Here is a 25,041-nt window from a genome sequence, read left to right as displayed (position 1 = left end):
GAAGATTTTATGTAATTATTTCTTCTCTTGAGAGAAAAAAAGTTACCTGTTGGAATAAGATAGGAAAATTTTATTTTAATTGGAAGAAATAAAGATCGCATAAATTATGTAATCTCAACAGTGATATATCAATCCTGTTAGACTGTTTGTATATAATTACTCAATTCAAAGCATGTAGCTCCACAAGGTGCATTTTTTTTTCTTTCAGATTAGCAGCCAAGCAGGACAGTTGCTTTTGACCAACACACTCTCAACACAGGAAACTGTGGAACTCCTATGCTCATCCGTCCTGGCATCCAAGTTTGCAGTCAGATTGCATCTTGTTACGTTGTTATTTGAGGTTAGTGGCTAAAACTGTGCATTTTTGTATAGGTTTCATAAATTTAAAATATAGCAAGAACTAGAAGCCTGTAGGAAGAAGACTGATAAATTTAAGTGGTATATCTAAAAGCTCATATATTTGATAGATAAGTTATGGTGACCCCTTCCCCCCTCCACATTTTTTTCCTCAATAATTTCTGCACCTTTTAGTTATATGTATTTTAAGTGTGAATGATAATTTATAAATTCCACTTATTTTTAGGCATGGACATTGGTCCAAGTTGGATCAAAACATCATAAGCTTTCTCTCTCCCCCATGTATGGATTATTTGTGTATATTTTCCTGTTTTGACAGAAGACTGGAAATTTTGAGCATACAGTAGCTCTACTCCTGTAACTAAAAAGATAAATACTTAAACAGGTGAACACAATGTATCCACAAATTGTCAACACAATTTTATTTCTAATGATATTTTAATTTATTTCAGGAAATGAAAAGTGGCTGTGCAATAGCAATGGAGCAAGCTGGTCTGGTAGACACACTCACAGATTTGTTTACCTTAACGCATGCTGCTATGGCTTCTATTTCTGTTACAAATTCTCCCACTACTGCTACTGTGGCAGCTGCTGCTTCTGCTGCTCCAGCACCCAGCCCAGCGACGGCTGTGCCTTTAGGAAACTCACAAGCTAAAGAAAAAGATAAAGAATCTGGGGATGGCTCTGGGACACCTAAATGGATCTCTCCTGGTTTGCTCTTGCTTGACTTGTATGAGAAATTGGCTATTGCAACTAAAAGAAGATCTTCTGTCAGTAAGGTGATGTTGCTTTTACTGTATTTCACAATAGGTTTTGTGTAGGGTTGCCCTACTATGGTAGTAACTGATACATTAAAAGTAATTTGTGTAAATGTCTTAATCTGAAGGATCAATGCATATCTTGTTATTGTGAGGATATTTCAACAGATATGTAATCATGTATGGAAATGGTTTGACATGAGTACGCTTAAGTGGTGTGCTTACTCGGCTAGCAACAATAAAACTATTGATGATGCTTACTGGGCAGGTGAGGCAAGCATTCGCATTATCAATGGCCGCAGAAAATATACCATCCAGTTTCATTCAATGGTGCAGGTGAGTTCCCATTATTTGTTAAAGTACAGCAGTAAAAGTAAATATTAAGGTTAATATAATTTTTTCTCTAGTGGAAGGAAGGCGAGGTACAGGTCGTCCTAGGAAAGGGTGGAGGGAGGAGGTAAAGGTTTTATATACAAGGGGCTTAGACATACAGGAGGCGTGTTTGAGTCAGTGTTACAGACAGGAGTGAGTGGGGATGAATGGTCTTTGGGACTTGAGCTGTTGGAGTGTGAGCAGGTTAATATTTTGTGTAGGAATTCAGGGAAACATGGTTAGCCAGACTGGAGTCCTAGCGGTGGAAAATGCAGTGCCTGCACTTTAAAGGAGGGGTTTGGGATATTGGCTGTTTAGAGTGACCTTTAATCTGTCATATCTTCATGCCTCTGGCAAGAGTGATAATGTGAATGAGTTTTTTTTTTTTTTTGGGGGGGGGGTCATCCTGCCTGAGTGGGAGACGGCCAGCATGTTTAAAAAAAAATCTAATTTGGTATTAAAATTTGTTTTTAAAATTGGAAGTCTGGAGCAGGAATATTAGAATAAACAGTTTTGGTAGTCTTTATTATCATAGCATTTTAGGCAATAAAAGCTAATAACTTGTAAAAAAATAACACTTGATTTATAGAGATCTAAGTTCTTCTCTTTAGTAGTGATTTAAGCTTGTAAGGAAAAGTTGCAAATGGCAACTAGCCATGAGTAAACAGGCACTAGAAAGAAAGATTGAGCACTACGTAAAAGATCATTTTACTGACTTGAAGAATATATAGAGAAGGTCTGAATATATTTAGGTATGGCTGCATTGAAACTTTTTATTTTTTTTAGCTGAACATGGAGACTGCAGAAAATTTGCAGCTTTTTTTTTTTTTTCCAGGTAAATGAGGAATCAGGGAACCGGCGTCCTGTTATGATAACTGTAAAGGATAAGGCAATTGCTGAACAGAAGAAGAAATTGCCACATACTATGCCTCAAGATGAACCAACCCCAACTACTGAAGAGGAAAGTTTAAGAGGAGGCAAGCAAGAGAGTGCAACTACAGAGGAAAGTACCACTGAGGCTACAAGGCCAGGAGAAGCAGCAGTTAGTTTAGAAAATGCCTTAGTGCCAGTAACTGATGTACAAGCTGATGCTGTAACTGTTGCTGCAGGAGATGAGAAAATGGAGTGTGAAGATGGTGAGGATGCCACTACTGTGGCTTCTGAACTTGATAACACTCAAGTGGTGTCTATCGAGGGTCTAACACCTGGCCATCATGAGGCTATGATAAGGTAAATATTTAAGTCTGTATATCCTTGAAAGGGGGTACCTCAAGGGAGCATATTACTGGGGTCCAGATTCTATATAATAATAGTAATAGTAATAATAATAATAATAATAATAATAATAATAATAATAATAATAATAATAATAATAATAATAATAATAAAATGGAAGTACAATGCCTGCACTTTAAAGGAGGGGTTTGGGATATTGGCAGTTTGGAGGGACATGTTGTGTATCTTTATACGTATATGCTTCTAAACTGTTATGTTCTGAGCACCTCTGCAAAAGCAGTGATAATGTGTGAGAGTGGTGAAAGTGTTGAATGATGATGAAAGTATTTTCTTTTTGGGTATTTTCTTTCTTTTTTGGGTCACCCTGCCTCGGTGGGAGACGGCCGACTTGTTGAGGAAAAAAAAAAAAAAAACTGGGAAAATTCAAATTTGGACCCCCGAGAAAAAATAGGTTTAGTAGTAAATTCTTCTGTTTCTGTTAAAGTTCACTTTGATATGAGGTATTAAAGCTATGTTACCTTTCTGGATCAAATTATATTATCTTTCATTTGTGGGGCTATGGATAGCCCTCATGGCTTTAATGCTTCCCCATTCATGTAATGTAGATAATATGGACAGTGCAAAAAAAATTGGAGTAATAAAGTGAGGAAACCAATGGAACAAAAATTTTTTTTTTGAAGCAGTGATATACTGGATAAGAAGGTAGTTAAAAAATTTTTTTGAGGGCAATTGCTAAATGTAGATGATGAAGTTGAAGCAGAAATTTCACGTTTTATAAAAGGCCTGAGCTTTATTAAATGAGTGGTCAGGAGTGAATATGAAGCAAATCAGTGAAACATCAAGAAAAAGTAATAAGGATGGAAAGAATTAACATGGAAATGTTGAAAGAAGTTTGTGATAGTGCTTGAATAGTTTGTGCATTTATTTGATGTGTATGAAATGAAGGTTAACAAAGATACAGGGATGCATGTTTATGTACCATGGGAAAGGGCAGAAGAATCTAAAAATTGTAGGGTAACAAGTTCAAGTATACCTATTGGAGCATGGCAGGATTTTTATTGGTAATGATTTGAATGATGGATATTAAAATTGCAGTAGAACCCGGTAGTTTTAGGAAGGTAATAGGGTGTTTGAATGCACAAGTGAGCAGTACTTCTATAAAGGAAGGGAATTGTTGGCTGTGTGTATGTGCAATATATGGAAAAGGCATTTAATGACAGAGATTTAGGAAAAATGGAATAAAATCCAATAGGTTACTTAATTCAGAAATAATGATCAAAGTCTCTTGGTTACATAATTTTTCTTTAAAACAATAACAGCAAAATAATCTTATCTCTGTCCAAGACAATAACCATTACCATCCATCCACTCAAATTTGAGGGTTTACTGTAATAGGGTGGATTGAGAGGGGATGTATTAAGACTAATATTTTAATGTACATGGTATAACAAATTAAAAATTGGCAATCCTTATTCTGTATTTAATAGGTTGAACAGCAACAATATAAGGAGGTTTTGTATTTACCAAATAGGTAATGGACAGTTGCTGTTGCCATCCTATTGCCAATATAAAATGAAACTTTAATGTAATTAATCAAACATTGTTGTCTTACCTCTTAACTATTCTGTAATTCTAGAATTTAAGTGGGTTTTGTATTTACAGAGCATGTGTAGGTTTCATGAAACTGGGAGTTGAACCAGATACACTTCATGCCTTGATGCGCCTCTGTCTGAGAATGACTAGGGTATGGGAGCACGCTTGTCTCTTTGCCAGTCTGGGTGGTGTACGTACCTTACTCTCACTCACAGAATCTTCAGGTTTCTGGGGCTTCCAAAATTTGGCAGCTTTGCTAATGAGACATGTTCTAGAGGAGCCCACAACATTACGATATACCATGGAGAAGGTTAGTATGTGTTTTAATGGACTGTTCAGTACTGATGATCTAATATGCTTTTCTTGAGTCAACAACTAGTTTAGTGCTTTTCCATGACACTAATGTGAATATAATGTACATTTTGTGTAATACTGTACTGTTAAAATTTAGGTGGTACGGTCATCAGCCAGTAACAACACCATGTCAGGGGCAAAGGAATTACATTATTTGTTAAGGTTGCTGGCCCCAGCTGCTTGCCGAGATCCCCATTTATTCACGGAGATTACACAACAATGCCTTCGAATTGATCTTAACATGACTCTTAAAAGGAACCTCATGTCAGCAAACAGTAAGTTATACACTGGAGTTTTTATGGCTTTTTTATTAATTACTTCGTCATAGTTGGTTTGCTTTTCATTATGGTGTTATTGGTAAATCTTTGCTTTGTGTGTTCACTTCCAATGTTATTCTTTTCACACAAACTCCTCATTCAACCTCTGCAATAAGAATACCCCAAAATTAGTCTCTTCAGCAAAACACAGCTGTGACAACACCTTTACATCAGATGCATTGTCTAAGACACTTGGAACAATTTGGCATCTTTGAAGAGACATTGCACTTGCTCACCAGGGATCTTCAGTCAAAATAAAGTCTTGGGAGATGTAGATACAGTGATCAGTCCCTCAGCCTGTATTGCAGTGGTCCCTGGAGTAACAATTTGATAAGATATGTGTTCTGAGCACCTCTGTGAAAACAGTGATTATGTGTGAGTGAGGTGAAAGTGTTGAATGATAAAAGTATTTTCTTTTTGGGAATTTTCTTTCTTTTTTTGGTCACCCTGCCTCGGTGGGAGACGGCCGACTTGTTAAAAAAAACAAAATGCATACTATTCTATATACTATCACTATACGGGAAAAGAGGTTACTAGCCCATTGTTCCTGGCATTTTAGTTGACTTTTACAACACACATGGCTTACAGAGGAAAGAATCTTGTTTCACTTCCCCATGGATATGAAATGAAATGCACTAAGAACAAGAACTAATATGATAAAATCACAGAAAACTCAGATGAGTGTGTATACATAAACTTGTACATGTAAGTGTAGTGTGACCTAAGTGTACGTAGAAGTATCAAGACATACCTGAAATCTTGCATGTTTGAGATAGAAAAAGACACCAGCAGTCCTACCATCATGTAAAACAAATAAAGGCTTCCTTTTACACTCACTTGGTGGGACGGTAGTACCTCCATGAATGGTTGCTGAGGTGGTTTGGTCATTTAGAGAATGGATCAAAGTAGAATGACATGGAGAGCGTATAAGTCTATAGGTAGTAGGTTGGTAGACAGCAACCACCCAGGGAAGTACTACCGTCCTGCCAGATGACTGTGAAACAGAAACCTGTAACTGTTTTGCATGATGGTAGATTGCTTGTTTCTTTTTCTGTTTCATAAACACGCTAGATAACAGGGATATCTTGCTACTCCTACTTACACTTTGGTCACATTTCACAGACATGCACATGCATATATATATACATACATCTAGGTTTTCCCCTTTTTCTAAATAGCTTTTTTTTTTTTTTTCAAGTCGGCCGTCTCCCACCGAGGCAGGGTGACCCAAAAAAAGAAAGAAAATCCCCAAAAAGAAAATACTTTCATCATCATTCAACACTTTCACCACACTCGCACATTATCACTGTTTTTGCAGAGGTGCTCAGAATACAACAGTCTAGAAGCATACACATATAAAGATACACAACATATCTTGTTCTTTATTTCTTCTATTGTCCATGGGGAAGTGGAAAAGAATCTTTCCTCTGTAAGCCATGCGTGTCGTATGAGGCGACTAAAATGCCGGGAGCAATGGGCTAGTAACCCCTTCTCCTGTAGACATTTACTAAAAAAGAGAAGAAGAAAAACTTTATAAAACTGGGATGCTTGAATGTGCGTGGATGTAGTGCGGATGACAAGAAACAGATGATTGCTCATGTTATGAATGAAAAGAAATTGGATGTCCTGGCCCTAAGCGAAACAAAGCTGAAGGGGGTAGGGGAGTTTCGGTGGGGGGAAATAAATGGGATTAAATCTGGAGTATCTGAGAGAGTTAGAGCCAAGGAAGGGGTAGCAGTAATGTTGAAGGATCAGTAATGGAAGGAGAAAAGAGAATATGAATGTGTAAATTCAAGAATTATGTGGATTAAAGTAAAGGTTGGATGTGAAAAGTGGGTCATAATAAGTGTGTATGCACCTGGAGAAGAGAGGAATGTAGAGGAGAGAGAGAGATTTTGGGAGATGTTAAGTGAATGTATAGGAGCCTTTGAACCAAGTGAGAGAGTAATTGTGTTAGGGGATCTGAATGCTAAAGTAGGAGAAACTTTTAGAGTGGGTGTGGTAGGTAAGTTTGGGGTGCCAGGTGTAAATGATAATGGGAGCCCTTTGATTGAACTTTGTATAGAAAGGGGTTTAGTTATAGGTAATACATACTTTAAGAAAAAGAGGATAAATAAGTATACAAGATATGATGTAGGGCGAAATGACAGTTTGTTGGATTATGTATTGGTAGATAAAAGACTGTTGAGTAGACTTCAGGATGTACATGTTTATAGAGGGGCCACAGATATATCAGATCACTTTCTAGTTGTAGCTACACTGAAGAGTAAAAGGTAGATGGGATACAAGGAGAATAGAAGCATCAGGGAAGAGAGAGGTGATGGTTTATAAACTAAAAGAGGAGGCAGTTAGGGTAAGATATAAACAGCTATTGGAGGATAGATGGGCTAATGAGAGCATAGGCAATGGGATCGAAGAGGTATGGGGTAGGTTTAAAAATGTAGTGTTGGAGTGTTCAGCAGAAGTTTGTGGTTATAGGAAGGTGGGTGCGGGAGGGAAGAGAAGCGATTGGTGGAATGATGATGTAAAGAGAGTAGTAAGGGAGAAAAAGTTAGCATATGAGAAGTTTTTACAAAGTAGAAGTGATGCAAGGAGGGAAGAGTATATGGAGAAAAAGAGAGAGGTTAAGAGAGTGGTGAAGCAATGTGAAGAGAGAGCAAATGAGAGAGTGGGTGAGATGTTATCAACAAATTTTGTTGAAAATAAGAAAAAGTTTTGGAGTGAGATTAACAAGTTAAGGAAGCCTAGAGAAAAAATGGATTTGTCAGTTAAAAATAGGAGAGGAGAGTTATTAAATGGAGAGTTAGAGGTATTGGGAAGATGGAGGGAATATTTCGAGGAATTGTTAAACGTTGATGAAGATAGGGAAGCTGTGATTTCGTGTATAGGGCAAGGAGGAATAACATCTTGTAGGTGTGAGGAAGAGCCAGTTGTGAGCGTGGGGGAAGTTCGTGAGGCAGTAGGTAAAATGAAAGGGGGTAAGGCAGCCGGGATTGATGGGATAAAGATAGAAATGGTAAAAGCAGGTGGGGATATAGTTTTGGAGTGGTTGGTGCAATTATTTAATAAATGTATGGAAGAGGGTAAGGTACCTAGGGATTGGCAGAGAGCATGCATAGTTCCTTTGTATAAAGGCAAAGGGGACAAAAGAGAGTGCAAAAATTATAGGGGGATAAGTCTGTTGAGTATACCTGGTAAAGTGTATGGTAGAGTTATTATTGAAAGAATTAAGAGTAAGTCGGAGAATAGGATAGCAGATGAACAAGGAGGCTTTAGGAAAGGTAGGGGATGTGTGGACCAGGTGTTTACAGTGAAACATATAAGTGAACAGTATTTAGATAAGGCTAGAAAGGTCTTTGTGGCATTTATGGATTTGGAAAAGGCGTATGACAGGGTGGATAGGGGGGCAGTGTGGCAGATGTTGCATGTGTATGGTGTAGGAGGTAGGTTACTGAAAGCAGTGAAGAGTTTTTACGAGGATAGTGAGGCTCAAGTTAGAGTATGTAGGAAAGAGGGAAATTATTTCCCAGTAAAAGTAGGCCTTAGACAAGGATGTGTGATGTCACCATGGTTGTTTAATATATTTATAGATGGGCTCTGGTGGCCTGGTGGTTAACGCTCTCGCTTCACACGGTGAGGGCCTGGGTTCGATTCCCAGCCGGAGTAGAAACATTGGACGTGTTTCTTTCCACCTGTTGTCTATGTTCCCCATCAGTAAAATGGGTACCTGGGTGTTAGTCGACTGGTGTGGGTCGCATCCTGGGACACTGACCTAAGGAGGCCTGGTCACAGACCGGGCCGCGGGGGCGTTGACCCCCGGAACTCTCTCCAGGTAATCTCTCCAGGTTGTAAGAGAAGTAAATGCGAGGGTCTTGGCAAAAGGCGTGGAGTTAAAAGATAAAGAATCACACATAAAGTGGGAGTTGTCACAGTTGCTCTTTGCTGATGACACTGTGCTCTTGGGAGATTCTGAAGAGAAGTTGCAGAGATTGGTGGATGAATTTGGTAGGGTGTGCAAAAGAAGAAAATTAAAAGTGAATACAGGAAAGAGTAAGGTTATGAGGATAACAAAAAGATTAGGTGATGAAAGATTGGATATCAGATTGGAGGGAGAGAGTATGGAGGAGGTGAATGTATTCAGATATTTGGGAGTGGACGTGTCAGCGGATGGGTCTATGAAACATGAGGTGAATCATAGAATTAATGAGGGGAAAAGGGTGAGTGGTGCACTTAGGAGTCTGTGGAGACAAAGAACTTTGTCCTTGGAGGCAAAGAGGGGAATGTATGAGAGTATAGTTTTACCAACGCTCTTATATGGGTGTGAAGCATGGGTGATGAATGTTGAAGCGAGGAGAAGGCTGGAGGCAGTGGAGATGTCATGTCTGAGGGCAATGTGTGGTGTGAATATAATGCAGAGAATTCGTAGTTTGGAAGTTAGGAGGAGGTGCAGGATTACCAAAACTGTTGTCCAGAGGGCTGAGGAAGGGTTGTTGAGGTGGTTCGGACATGTAGAGAGAATGGAGCGAAACAAGAGTGACTTCAAGAGTGTATCAGTCTGTAGTGGAAGGAAGGCGGGGTAGGGGTCGGCCTATTAAAGGTTGGAGGGAGGAGGTAAAGGAGGTTTTGTGTGTGAGGGGTTTGGACTTCCAGCAGGCATGCGTGAGCGTGTTTGATAGGAGTGAATGGAGACGAATGGTTTTTAATACTTGACGTGCTGTTGGAGTGTGAGCAAAGTAACATTTATGAAGGGGTTCAGGGAAACCGGCAGGCCGGACTTTAGTCCTGGAGATGGGAAGTACAGTGTCTGCACTCAGAAGGAGGGGTGTTAATGTTGCAGTTTAAAAACTGTAGTGTAAAGCACCCTTCTGGCAAGACAGTGATGGAGTGAATGATGGTGAAAGTTTTTCTTTTTTGGGCCACCCTGCCTTGGTGGGAATCAGCCAGTGTGATAATAAAAATATAAAAAATAAGTCTGTAGGGGAAGGAAGGAGGGGTAGGGGTTGTCCTCAAAAAGGTTGGAGGGAGGGAGTGAGTAAAGGAGGTTTTGTGGGCGAGGGACTTGGACTTCCAGCGTGTGTGTGTGCGTGCGTGTGTGCGTGCATGCGCGTGCATGTGTGTGCATGCGCGTGCGTGCGTGTGTGTTTTGGTGTGTGTGTTAGTGTTAGATAGGAGTATATGGAGACGAATGGTTTTTGGAACTTGACGAGATGTTGGAGTGTGGCCATAGTAATATTTACTGAAGGGATTCGGGGAAACCTGTTATTGTAGATTTAGCCGGACTTGAGTCCTGGAAATGGGAAGTACAATACCTGCACTTTAAAGGAGGGGTCTGGGATATTGACAGTTTGGAGGGACTTCTAAACTATTGTATTTGAGTGCCTCTGTAAAGACAGTGATTATGTATGAATGAGGTGAAAGTGTTGAATGATGATGAAAGTATTTTCTTCTTGGGTCACCCTGTCTCGGTGGGAGACGGCTGACTTGTTGAAAAAAAAAAAAATGCATACTATGGTTAGCACACATGGGTGGGCCTCGGCCCAAATGATGACAGGGTGATGAACGTCTTAGATTGATGGGAAATGTGCTGATTGGGAGGGAGAAGGTGTGAAAGCAGGGAGGGAGGAGGTGTGAAGAGAGGAAGACAGAGGGAGGAAGACACTGCATGTACTGGCACAGGCAGTGTCAGACTGTGGCTACAACAGTGTAAATACTAAAGTCCACAATTCTTTACCAATCTCTGCCTCCCTCCCCAATTTTCCCCTGCCCTGCTTGCTCTGGCCCTATCCTGCCACTACCTGGACATAAGCCTATGAAAGATAAATTTATGCCTAAGTGCCAGTGCATCTGAAGATTTCAAGCTGAAGCATGTTTACAACCTTGAAAACCGCATTGTTTAAACAATAAAATATACCCTAAGGGAAGGTTGGGTGTGTTCTGGCATCTGGGAATGAATTGCCATAAAACCGTGTATTTTGTGATTTGAGTTGAAATAACTTTGAGGTATGATACTTCTAGAATAGTTTAAGGGACCACATTAGTAGCAAGCTTGAGGTAGTCATATCTTCATCTCCATGACTTCGGTCTCATCTGTATTTCAACTGACGCCAGCTCAGCAGGCAAAGCATCTCGTCAATAAAGATATCAAACTGTTGTGCTCGTCTGTAATCTACTTAATACCTGGATAAAGATACTTTAACATTTAAAACTGCCCTTCTCCCAAATACTTTTTACAACACCATTTATAGAGATGTCATATAATAACAGGGAAATCATACATCCCCTGCCTAATCCAAATTTTATTGGAAAATGTTTCCATTTACTTCGTGTCGTAACCTGAGCCTCATTCTTATGAAAAAGCATTTAGAGCTTTTAACACCTTGCATAAAATGTGGAAACTTAAAATGCAGAAACCTTTCTTTTGAAAGGTAATTTTTTCCCAATTCCATAAAATTGCTGGTGTATTAAAATTGCTAAAAAAATTGTGGAGAAATGTGTGTGTTTTTAATATTTAGTTTAACTAAAATTAATGCTTTTTATTTTCTGCAGATGAAGATAGTATTTTGATGAAGAGTGTTGGCGGGAAGAGCACTATTAGTAATGCTGGAGGTAGCACTAGTGGCAGTTCTGCAGGTATGACCCTTAGCTTAGAGCCTCAGCAATTGATTCATGATCTTCTTGAAGCTCTCACAACTCTGAAAGATGACAGTGATCCTGCATCTGCCTCAGCTGGGACTCCAAGCACTGCCGTGGCTGGTAGCCTTGTGACTAACACTACCCCAACAGAAGAAAGGGCGTCGTCAAGCACTAGCGCTCGGAGACAGCTTCATCTCTCTCGTTCATCTTCAGCTAATGATATGGTTGTTCAGGAAACTGATGAACAGGTTAGCTTTGTGTTGTACATATAGTAAATTGTAGAAGTCACCAGTCCAGGTTTGTCACAACCAAATAAGTTTAAGGAAGCTGGCATCTTGTACATATTAATATTTTTATGTATGGATCTTGGATATCTTGATCTTTCAAATTTGTTTTTCGTGTAAATATAGTAAGAATTTTCGTAATTGTTCTTGCCAAGATACAGTGGACCCCCGGATAACGATATTATTTCAATCCAGAAGTCTGTTTGGGTGCCGTTATAGACCGAATTTGTTCCCATAAGAGATATTGTGAATTAGATTAGTCCGTTTCAGACTCCCAAAAATACACCTACAAAAGCACTTACAAAAATACACTTACATAATTGGTCGAGTTGGGAGCTGATCGTTATGCGGGGGTCCACTGTACTTCCTTATTACCACTTGATGATGGAACATTGTTTTGTTTAATGAAAATTCTTAGAAAATTTAATTGCTTTCTTTAAAAAAAAAATTTTTCATTAACAATATCTACAAATAAAGAAGCCTGCAATTTTGTAGGGATTAACCCTTTCAGGATCCAGAGGCCAAATTTCAAAGTGTGCACCAGTATCCAAGAATTTTCAAAAAATAATTTTGTAATTTTTTCTTATGAAATGGTAGAGAATCTTTTTCTGAAGGTAATGAAACAAAAAGTACAAAATTTGATGGAAAATTGACGAAATTATGCTCTTGTGAATTTTGATGTGCCGTCGATATTTACGCATCGGCGATTTTGCAGACTTTGACTCCCATTTTAGGCCAATTACATTATTCCAGTCAACCAAATTCTTAGCTATTTCACTAGTATTGCTTCTATTCTATTGAGTGAGCACAAGAATTCGCCAAGTGTTTCGACTACAAAATAGTGATCGGAAATTGGTAATTTGGCCAATTTAATGTAAGTTCAAAATAGGGTCCAGAATAAACAATGCAGGCATTCCTGGCACTAAACTAACATTTCCTCTGTTCATTAGTTATGTTTTTGGGCTTTACTAATGAATGCCATTTTGATTTTTAATTCACATAATGAATTTTTATTCAAACCAAAAAGTAGAAGATATACTGTTATGCAATATTGTAATAATTGTATAAATAATATCACCACATTTGTGAACGTATATTAGACTCACCAGCAGGCGTGTATTATACGTGCGAGGTCATTTGTTTACTCTTGAACATCGGCAAAAATTTAACATTTCTGCTACTTTGAGCTCAATTTCAAGCCATTTCCAGTTGTAAAACCAATGAAAATCATCTCTATTTCTGTAATATATCTTCCATTCTATTAAATGGGACCAAGAAATCGCAAATACAACTATAAAAAAAACATACGAAAAAACACTGCAAAGTCGCTGTTTTAATAAAAAATTAGTCTCGGTTTTTTCTCTCATTATGCACTGTGCGCTGCAGGATTTGTTTTATGTGGTGCACACATACCACATAGGTGTATTCTCTCATATCTAGGCCAAAATTTACCGCTCACAGCTTATCAGAGCGAGCTGAGCTCATGACGTAGATCTATGGTTTGGACCCTCAACGTAAAGCCGTAGATCTACGGCATGGACCCTCAAAGGGTTAGTGTGCTATAAAAATCACATTTTCATATAAAATATGTACCAACACTCATTTTCAACATGAATTCTTTGATTTCTTAAAGCGCTGGGTTTGCTATGTACTCGTTTCTTTTGCCCTCGTCTACCCCTGGGCACTTCGGCCTCCTACCCTCTACCATTACCCTAATCTATGCTGTGTAACCTGGCAAGACCTTCACATTTTCTACTTTTCATGAGTATGCATGAATATAATACTGCACTGTAATAATAAAAATGCTTGTTTTTGTTCTGCTCTGATTTGCAGTTTTGAAGTACTGCACTGTAATTAAAGAAATCAACATGTATTTACTTTCATTGTAGAGTCCTATGGAGAGTGAAGCAAGCAAGTTGCCTGGTGCTGACAGCAAAGTAGCCTCCAGTGACAAAGCAGATGATGCTGCTAAGAAGAAGAAACCCCTTCTATCGAAGTCCCTTATTTGCAAGCTTCTAGCAGAATTTGTGAGGTCCTATGCAGGTTGTGCCAAGCTAGTTACTGAACACCATTACTCGGCAGGAGCTAATGAAAAAATAACAGAGGTACTCTATGGGCTATGTATTGCATTGGTAATGCTCTTCACAGTACTGTAGCATAATTCTTAGTTTTGCTAATGGCATTCTTAATAAATTTTATTAGGCTCTATGTAATTGCATGTTTGTAATAATTGAGAGGGCTTTAGTGTACAACATTACTGTCTTATAGGCGGTACAAGTGTCCTAGTGTCATCATTGGCTTGGCCTCTCCTGTTTTGAAGATTCTTGTTATCCAGCCTATTATTTTTCTTTTCAGTTGATAGTAACACTTGTTTGATCCTTAAGTTTTTCTGCTCTTATATCAAGTTGCCTTGAGTGGCAAATTTTGGCCTAGATGTATCAGAATGGGCTTGTTCAATAAATAAAAAAATCTTGATCTGAGCATTGCATGATGGGAACATCTAACCTCTGACCTATTTGGGTTAATCACTTTTGTGATTATTCTAACCCAATCAGGTGAGAGGTTAGTTGTTCCTGAGTTTTGTGCCTTTGTATTGTAGGTTGAACTGTAGGTTTCAACAGGATGTTTACCTGTTTTCATATAGATAGATAAATATTTATCTCTTTGCACTTTGGTTTGAGAACTTAGATTTCTTGGATAAATGCCTTTCAAATTCAGAGTCCATTCAACAGATGCTGCCCCAGACAGTGTCTAGACCAGTAGTTTTCAACCACTGGTTCGAGGTCCGCAGAAATTTTCTGTGTGTCAGCGAAAGTTATTGCTGGTGCCTCAGTCATGATCGGGACAGTGCAGCCTGCAATGAAGAGTATAGATACACACTTCATTTAGTGTTTGGTCCGTCTTGTCAAAAATGCGTATTAGTCACTTCCTTAGTGGTCTGCGAAATTTCTTTTTACCGGTTCACAGGTGTCATAAGGTTGAAAAACCACTGGTCTAAACAATGAGAAGTGTGTTTGGTGTGTTTAATCCCTTTTTAATGGATTAGGTTATTCTTGACTGATACTGTTCAGATTACCCCAGGTAGGGTAGCATAATATCACAAGGGAAAAATTTTAATATGGTACATGGCAATAAAAGCGCCACTTGATGTATATGATGTATGTACATTAAGCATTGTTAAATTAACATTTTGAGTTGTATTGTTATCTGTTCCTTGTAATAAACTGGAAATAGCATTGCTCTGGATTAAATGAAAACTGATCATTTCTTGTTTAACATTGGTGTTTATATTATGCAGTATATACTTTGTATTTTTTGATAACCAAGCAGTTTTCTAACTTCAAAGTGTTTTCCTAGGACTGCTCAGCTCTAGCTTACATGTTGGACCACCTAGTTTGTAGTAGTTCAACTTCAGATAAAGATACGGCTGGCCATGTACGAGTGCTCATAGCTGCCCTGGCCTCGTGCAATCATGCCCCAGATGCTCAAACAATCCTTGTAGCAGAGGTAAGATTTTAAGTACTTTACATGTTCTAATCCACATAATTTCATATAGCATATAGTAATAAAGGTGTTTTAATGGGTTATATAGAATTTTGTACACATTTCTTTAATAAAGTGAGAATGGAGTCGTGTTATGGTGATGGCCTTTACCTGGCTTATTAATAGATCAAGGTAACCTGTTAGTGGTTGATGTTCACAATTCTTTCTCTGTTAGACATGCATGTCATAAGAGGCAACTAAAATACCAGGAGCAAGGGGGCTAGTAATACTTTGTTTAAATTACCAAATTTAGAAACTTTTTTTTCTTTTTGGGTCGCCCTCGATGGGATACGGCTAGTTTATTGATAAAAAAAAAAAGTACTGCAGTTATAAAAAATTTCTGCTTTGGAGCTATAGAAATTATCTTGCAGGCCAGTGGGTGAGCCAACCTAACTTCACTCACTTTTATCCTATGAAATGTGAATGTAAATGACATTAAATGTTTCACTTGTTAAGAAGTTAAAAGACTTAAATTTTCCAGGTAAAAGCGGCTTTGGGACGTGCAACAGTATACCCCGAGAATGTGGATAAACACGGACGCATCCAGGCACTTGTGGGTTTGATCTGCACCATGATGGAGGCATGCCCTGCACAGTTAAATCAGCCTCCCAACATGTGCTTCAAACAACAGCAACATGGGTATGCTACCTTTTTTTTTTTTTTTTTTTGTTTTTTTTAACAGCAGTCTCCCACCTAGGTAGGGTGACCCAAAAGAGGAATGCTTTCACCATCATTCAGTCTATCACTGTCTTGCCAGAGGGGCAAGAGTGAAGGAGAGCAGGATGTGAGTGTGGGGGAGGTGTATGAGGCATTGCATTGAATGAAAGTGGGTAAACAGCTGGAACTGATGAGATCGAGACAGAAATGTTAAGACCACACCACCATAACATACTGGAGTGAGAGAGATGGGAGGAAGTGTAAAATAAACCCAGTGAGGAGCAGGGGTGCAGTGGGGACAATAAGGGAACACTGTATCAACATCCGGGGTCCCAGACTTTTCAACATCTTACCAGAAGACATCAGAAACACTGCTGGAACAAGTGAAGAAGCCTTCAAGAAGAAACTGGATAAGCATCTTCACCAGGTGCCAGATCAACCAGGCTGTGATGGATATGTGGGGCAGCAGACCTTGAGCAGCAACAGCCTGGTTGACCAGGCAAGCACCAGATGAGCCTGGCCCATGGCCGGGCTCAGAGAGTAGATATTCTCTCAAAACTCTTCGAAGGTATATCAAAGCAGGGATGGGGATATAGTATTGGAGAGGCTGGTATTTTTGTTTAATAAATGTATTTTATGTTTTTGAAGTATGAAAGAGGGGAAAGTACCTAGGGATTGGCAGCGTGTGTATAGTTCCTTTATATAAAGGGAAGGGGGACAAAAGAGATTGTAAAAATTATAGGGGATTAAATTATGGGGAATCAAATACAAAATGGGAATTGGCACAGTTACTTTTTGCTGATGATACTGTGCTTATGGGAGATTCTAAAGAAAAATTGCTAAGGTTAGTGGACGAGTTTGGGAGTGTGTGTAAAGGTAGAAAGTTGAAAGTGAACATAGAAAAGAGTAAGGTGATGAGGGCATCAAATAATTTAGATAAAGAAAAATTGGGTGTCAAATTGGGGAGGAGGAATATGGAAGAAGTGAATGTTTTCAGATATTTGGGAGTTGATGTGTCGGTGGATAGATTTATGAAGGATGAGGTTAATCATAGAATTGATGAGGGAAAAAAGGTGAGTGGTTCATTGAGGTATATGTGGAGACAAAAAACATTATCTATGGAGGCAAAGAAGGGAATGTATGAAAGTATAGTGGTACCAACACTTATATGGGTGTGAAGCTTGGGTTGTAAATGCTGCAGTGAGGAGGCGGTTGGAAGCAGTGGAGATGTCCTGTCTAAGGGCAATGTGTTGTGTAAATATTATGCAGAAAATTCGGAGTGTGGAAATTAGGAGAAAGTGTGAAGTTAATAAAAATATTAGTCAGAGGGCTGAAGAGGGGTTGTTGAGGTGGTTTGGCCATTTAGAGAGAATGGATCAAAGTAGAATGACATGGAGAGCATATAAATTTGTAGGGGAAAGAAGGCAGGGTAGGGGTTGTCCTTGAAAAGGTTGGAGGGAGGGGGTAAAGGAAGTTTTTGTGGGCAAGGGGCTTGGACTTTCAGTAAGCATGCGCGAGTGTGTTAGATAGGAAGGAATTGAGACGAATGGTATTTGGGACCTGACGAACTGTTGGAGTGCGAGCAGGGTAATGTTTAATGCAGGGATTCAGGGAAACCGGTTTTTATATGGCCGGACTTGAGTCCGGAAATGGGAAGTACAATGCCTGCACTTCAAAGGAGGGGTTTGGGATATTGGCAGTTTCGAGGGATATGTTGTGCATCTTTATACGTACAGTGGACCCTCAACCAACTGCATTAATCTATTCCAGAGGGCTTGCCGTTGGTAGAGTTAATTTTCCCCATAAGAAATAATGGTAATAGAATTACTCTGTTCCTGACACCCGAAAGTCTGAAAAAAAAAAATTACATGAAATATACATTTCCTTATATGGAAACGAATGGGACATGCAAAATAAACAATAATTAAATGCCACTTACCTTTATTGTGGAGTTGTTGATGAGTGATGTGCCAGCAGCAGGGAAATCCCCTTCCATAAAGACTTCAGGTACCAAGTCCTTTGGTGGGGTTACCTCGCTTCTTGGTTTTTTAATGCCACTAGAACTAGCTTGAGAATCACTGGACCACCCTCTACCACTATCACTACCATCCTCTACCACCATGACAACCAGTACCACCCTCTACCACCCTCACAACCAGTACCACCCTTTACCACCATCACAACCAGTACCACCCTTTACCACCATCACAACCAGTACCACCTTCTACCACCATCACAACTGGTACCACCTTCTACCACCATCACAACCGGTACCACCACCTACCACCATCACAACCAATACCACCCTCTACCACCATCACTACCACCCTCTACCATCATCACTACCACCCTCTACCACCACCACAACCAGTGCCACCCTTTACCACCATCACTACCACCACCACCACCACCACCACCACCACCCTCTACCACCCTCACAACCAGTACCACCCTTTACCACCTTCTACCACCATCACAACCGGTATCACCACCTACCACCATCACAACCAGTACCACCCTCTACCACCCTCACAACCAGTACCACACTTTACCACCTTCTACCACCATCACAACTGGTATCACCACCTACCACCATCACAACTGGTATCACCACCTACCACCATCACAACTGGTATCACCACCTACCACCATCACAACTGGTATCACCACCTACCACCATCACAACCAGTATCACCACCTACCACCATCACAACCAGTACCACCCTCTACCACCATCACAACCAGTACCACCCTCTACCACCATCATTACCACCCTCTACCACCACCACAACCAGTGCCACCCTTTACCACCATCACTACCACCACCACCACCACCACCACCACCACCCTCTACCACCCTCACAACCAGTACCACCCTTTACCACCTTCTACCACCATCACAACTGGTATCACCACCTACCACCATCACAACTGGTATCACCACCTACCACCATCACAACTGGTATCACCACCTACCACCATCACAACTGGTATCACCACCTACCACCATCACAACCAGTATCACCACCTACCACCATCACAACCAGTACCACCCTCTACCACCATCACAACCAGTACCACCCTCTACCACCATCACAACCAGTACCACCATCACAACCAGTACCACCCTCTACCACCATCACAACCAGTACCACCCCTACCACCATCACTACCACCCTCTACCACCATCACAACCAGTGCCACCCTTTACCACTATCACTACCACCATCACTACTACCATCACAACCAGTGCCACCCTCTACCACCATCACTGCCACCCTCTACCACCATCACTGCCACCCTCTACCACCATCACTGCCACCCTCTACCACCATCACTGCCACCCTCTACCACCATCACTACCACCCTCTACCACCATCACTACCACCCTCTACCACAATCACTGCCACCCTCTACCACCATCACTACCACCCTCTACCACAATCACTGCCACCCTCTACCACCATCACTACCACCCTCTACCACCATCACTACCACCCTCTACCACAATCACTGCCACCCTCTACCACCATCACTACCACCCTCTACCACCATCACTACCACCCTCTACCACCATCACTGCCACCCTCTGCCACCATCACTGCCACCCTCTACCACCATCACTGCCACCCTCTACCACCATCACTACCACCCTCTACCACCATCACTACCACCCTCTACCACCATCACTACCACCCTCTACCACCATCACTACCACCCTCTACCACCATCACTACCACCCTCTACCACCATCACTACCACCCTCTACCACCATCACAACCAGTACCACCCTCTACTACCATCACAACCAGTACCACCCTCTACTACCATCACAACCAGTACCACCCTCTACTACCATCACAACCAGTACCACCCTCTACTACCATCACAACCAGTACCACCCTCTACCACCATCACAACCAGTACCACCCTCTACCACCATCACAACCAGTACCACCCTCTACCACCATCACAACCAGTACCACCCTCTACCACCATCACAACCAGTACCACCCTCTACCACCATCACAACCAGTACCACCCTCTACCACCATCACAAGCAGTACCACCCTCTACTACCATCACAACCAGTACCACCCTCTACTACCATCACAACCAGTACCACCCTCTACTACCATCACAACCAGTACCACCCTCTACTACCATCACAACTGGTACCACCCTCTACTACCATCACAACCAGTACCACCCTCTACTACCATCACAACCAGTACCACCCTCTACCACCATCACAACCAGTACCACCCTCTACCACCATCACAACCAGTACCACCCTCTACCACCATCACAACCAGTACCACCCTCTACCACCATCACAACCAGTACCACCCTCTACCACAATCACAAACAGTACCACCCTCTACCACCATCACAACCAGTACCACCCTCTACAACCATCACAACCAGTACCACCCTCTTCCACCATCACAACCAGTACCACTCTCTACCACAATCACTACCACCCTCTACCACCATCACAACCAGTACCACCCTCTACTACCATCACAACCAGTACCACCCTCTACCACCATCACAACCAGTACCACCCTCTACCACCATCACAACCAGTACCACCCTCTACCACCATCACAACCAGTACCACCCTCTACTACCATCACAACCAGTACCACCCTCTACCACCATCACAACCAGTACCACCCTCTTCCACCATCACAACCCGTACCACCCTCTTCCACCATCACAACCAGTACCACCCTCTACCACCATCACAACCAGTACCACCCTCTTCCACCATCACAACCAGTACCACCCTCTACCACCATCACAACCAGTACCACCCTCTACCACCATCACAACCAGTACCACCCTCTACAACCATCACAACCAGTACCACCCTCTACCACCATCACAACCAGTACCACCCTCTTCCACCATCACAACCAGTACCACCCTCTACCACCATCACAACCAGTACCACCCTCTACCACCATCACAACCAGTACCACCCTCTACCATCACAACCAGTACCACCCTCTACCACCATCACAACCAGTACCACCCTCTACCACCATCACAACCAGTACCACCCTCTACCATCACAACCAGTACCACCCTCTACCACCATCACAACCAGTACCACCCTCTACCACCATCACAACCAGTACCACCCTCTACCACCATCACAACCAGTACCACCCTCTACCACCATCACAACCAGTACCACCCTCTACCACCATCACAACCAGTACCACCCTCTACCACCATCACAACCAGTACCACCCTCTACCACCACCACTTTCATATTTTTCTACAAACTTTTTCTTAAATTCTATTATGTTTCTCACATCCTTTACCAAAGGGCTGGCTCTAGAAGCTTTCTTGGGGCTCATGGTGACTTATTTAGCAGTTACAAGCACTAGAAACTGGAACAATCCAAAATGTATGGGAGGCACACATGGAAACCGACCGCAACAGCTTGTAAACAATGGCACACCGAGTCTTGGAGTGGCTGGGCCCGCTCAGGACATGTTCTGCACGAACGTCGTTGGTTAAGTTTTTCGCCGTTGGTTAAGGCAAAAAGCGCCATTAGACGAAATTGCTGTTACTTAATGCCGCCGTTAGTTGAGGGTCAACTGTATATGCTTCTAAACTGTTGCATTCTGAGCACCTCTGTAAGAACAGGGATTGTGTGAGTGAGGTGAAAGTGTTGAATGATGATGAAAGTATTTTCTTTTTTGGGGATTTTCTTTCTTTTTTGGGTCACCCTGCCTCGGTGGGATACGGCCGACTTGTTGAAAAAAAAAAGGTTTACTGAGTATACCAAGTAAAGTGTACGGTAGGGTTATCATTGAAAGAATTAGAGGTAAGACAGAGAGTAGGATTGCAGATGAGTAAGGAGGCTTTGGAGTGGGTAGAGGATGTGTAGATTAAGTGTTTACATTGAAGCATATCTGTGAACAGTATTTAGATAAAGGTAGGGAAGTTTTCATTGCATTTATAGATTTAGAAAAGGCATATGATAGTGGATAGGGGAGCAATGTGGCAGATGTTGCAAGTGTATGGAATAGGTAGTAAGTTACTAAATGCTGTAAAGTTTCTATGAGGATAGTGAGGCTCTGGTTAGGGTTTGTAGGAGAGAGGGAGATTACTTCCCAGTAAAAGTAGGTCTTAGACGGATGTGTAATGTCACCATGGTTGTTTAATATATTTATAGATGGGGTTGTAAAAGAAGTAAATGCTAGGGTGTTGGGGAGAGGGGTGTGATTAAATTATGGGGAATCAAATACAAAATGAGAGTTGACAGTTACTTTTTTCTGATGATACTGTGCTAATGGGAGATTCTAAAGAAAAGTTGCAAAGGTTAGCTGACAAGTTTGGGAGGGTGTGTAAAGGTAGAAAGTCGAAAGTGAACATTGATGAGAGTAAGGTGATGAGGGTATCAAACGATTTAGATAAAGAAAAATTGGGTTTCACATTGGAGAGAGGGAGTATGGAAGAAATGAATGTGTTCAGATATTTGAGAGTTGACTTGTCAGCAGATGGGTTTATGAAGAATGAGGTTAGCCATAAAATTGATGAAAGAAAAAAGATGAGTGGTGCATTAAGGTTATCTATGGAGACAAAAAGCATTATCCATGGAGGCAAAGAAGGGAATGTATGGAAGTATAGTGGTACCAACATTCTTATATGGGTGTGAAGCTTGGGTTTCAAATGCTGCAGCCAGGAGGTGGTTGGAGGCAGTGGAGATGTCCTGTCTAAGGGCAATGTGTGGTGTAAATATTATGCAGAGAAATTAGGAAATTTGGAAAAGGTGTGGAGTTACTAAAAGTATTAGAGGACTGAAGAGGGATTGTTGAGGTGGTTTGGTCATTTAGGGAGTTGTGATGAATGGTTTTGAAAACTGGTTTTCTAAACCATTCATCACAACTGTCATACACTGCATCATCATGGGATCTTGACACAAAGAATTCTTCAAACTTCTCCAACCTTTGGACGAAGACCTACTTCGACTAGTGGATGCTACCACTATGACCCCGCCACCTCCTGCTTCGCCTCACCTGACTATAGTATATAAGCCATGTCTATGGCCCTATGCTGTACATTCTACAAGATTGATGGACTGAACACATTAACTCCAGGATGAGGGACTGATTACCTCACACTCCTCCTCTCCTTACACCTTTCTGCTTTGTATTGGACTGATGAAGCCACTGTGTGGTGGAACATTTCCTAAATAAAGATTCCCATATGTTGCATAAGTCTCTCAATCTTCATTTAGAGAGGATGGATCAAAGTAGAATGACTTGGAGAGTGTATAAATCTGTAGGGGAGGAAGGCGGGGTAGGGGTTGTCCTCGAAAAAGTTGGAGGGTGGGGGGAAAGGAGGTTTTGTGGGTGAGGGGCTTGGACTCGCAGCAAGCATGTTTGAGCGTGTTAGATAGGAGTAAATGGAAATGAATGGTTTTTGGGGTCTGATGAACTGTTGGAGTGTGAGCAAGGTAATATTTTGTGAAGGGATTCATGAAAACCGGTTAGCTGGATTTGAATACTGGAAATGGTAAGTACAATGCCTGCACCTTAATGGAGTGGTTTGGGATATTGGCAATTTGGAGGTTGACTTTTAAACTGTCATGTCTGAGCGCCTCTGCAGAGACTGTGATTATGTACGAGTGATTTGAAAGTGTTGAATGATGAAAGTATTTTCTTTTTGGGGATTTTTTCTTTTTGGGTCACCCTGCCTTGGTGGGAAACGACCGACGTGTTGGGGGGAAAAAATATATATTAAAAGTTATATACAGAGACTGGTTTTTGTATATATATTTCGATTTTTTTGTTCTTAACTTTACAGGATGAACAACATGATCAGAGTGATGGTACGCAAGGGGTTAGTGACAGACCTTGCACGTATTCCTCACAGTCTGGACTTGTCATCACCTAACATGGCTGCCACTATCAATGCTGCCCTCAAGCCTCTTGAGCTGGTATCACGCATTGTCAATTTACCATCATTTGTACCCACGTCATCATCGAAGAAAAAAAATACACAAAATGAGGATTCACAACAACCAGCTGGCAAGTAAAATTCATTGTACTTAATTATGGTAGGCCATGAACAGTTCCCCATAACCAGGGAACCTAGGAGGGCACATGATCTTTTACTGAAATGTTAGGAAAATACAGTACTTGATAAACAAGAAGCTTGAATTCAGTTCTAGTAGTGGTAAGTACAGTGCCTGGACACTGAAGCTTGGGTAGGGAAAAACAATCTAGTAAATCAGTGGAATTATGATGTCCATGGTTTACCATAAAGACAGTTTTTCAATCAGTGATGTGAACTTTTTTTTCCTCTGTTTGATTTAATACAGGCTGAGCCATTAAAGCTTATTTTGCTAGGGAGAAGACTGAGGGAACATGGTCATGGTATAAGATTCTCTGGGTTATCAAAGTAGACAAGGAAATCTGTTTGAGAGTTAGGATGATAAGGGATGCATATTGAATCTAGATGTACTTGAATGACCTGCACTAGTTCCCTGTCAAGGGAAGAATTGAATTTAAACTGGTTGGCAAGAATAAAGCACATGCTGTAATGCTGAAATTTAAGTTGAATAATTACTTTGCTTTTTATTTATATTTTTTACAGGGACAGGAACCACTAACAGTGAAGCTACTCGTGCTCAAGGAGATGATAATATAGAGGATACAGAAAATACAGAACATGATATATCTGGGGCAGGAGAGAGTCTTGAGCCAACATCAGATGCCCATCCAAATGAGGTTAGTGTGAGGCACCTTGTGAGAGGTACTGAAGTCTAAACATTCTTTGAGGGGTCTTTACTGAATTTGTCTGAAAAATGGAATGTCACTTCATTAGGTATCTCCGAAGGGGGACCTTGAAAAGGTTTCCTAACTCCCCCTCCCCCTCCCCTTTCGATTTACTTCACTTGTAACTCCAGAA

The 25,041-nt window shown here is 41.1% G+C and overlaps 1 protein-coding gene across 1 annotated transcript in view; it reads left to right on the top strand.

The window, feature by feature from the left end:
- The window catches only part of HUWE1 (HECT, UBA and WWE domain containing E3 ubiquitin protein ligase 1), a gene marked incomplete in the record, with an annotated part of 207,021 nt that overhangs the window by 41,819 nt on the left and 140,161 nt on the right, over positions 1–25,041 (top strand). The window contains 12 exon segments of the mRNA XM_070099348.1: positions 209–340; positions 810–1,136; positions 1,284–1,451; positions 2,323–2,717; positions 4,386–4,626; positions 4,768–4,945; positions 11,534–11,868; positions 13,794–14,009; positions 15,262–15,411; positions 15,929–16,086; positions 23,935–24,158; positions 24,727–24,860. Of these exon segments, the coding sequence (XP_069955449.1) occupies positions 209–340; positions 810–1,136; positions 1,284–1,451; positions 2,323–2,717; positions 4,386–4,626; positions 4,768–4,945; positions 11,534–11,868; positions 13,794–14,009; positions 15,262–15,411; positions 15,929–16,086; positions 23,935–24,158; positions 24,727–24,860 (2,658 nt within the window).

The sequence above is a fragment of the Cherax quadricarinatus genome, chromosome 67, assembly GCF_038502225.1.
Source record: "Cherax quadricarinatus isolate ZL_2023a chromosome 67, ASM3850222v1, whole genome shotgun sequence".
NCBI classification, from domain to species: Eukaryota; Metazoa; Arthropoda; class Malacostraca; order Decapoda; family Parastacidae; genus Cherax; species Cherax quadricarinatus.
This window is presented reverse-complemented; position numbering and strand designations above follow the sequence as displayed.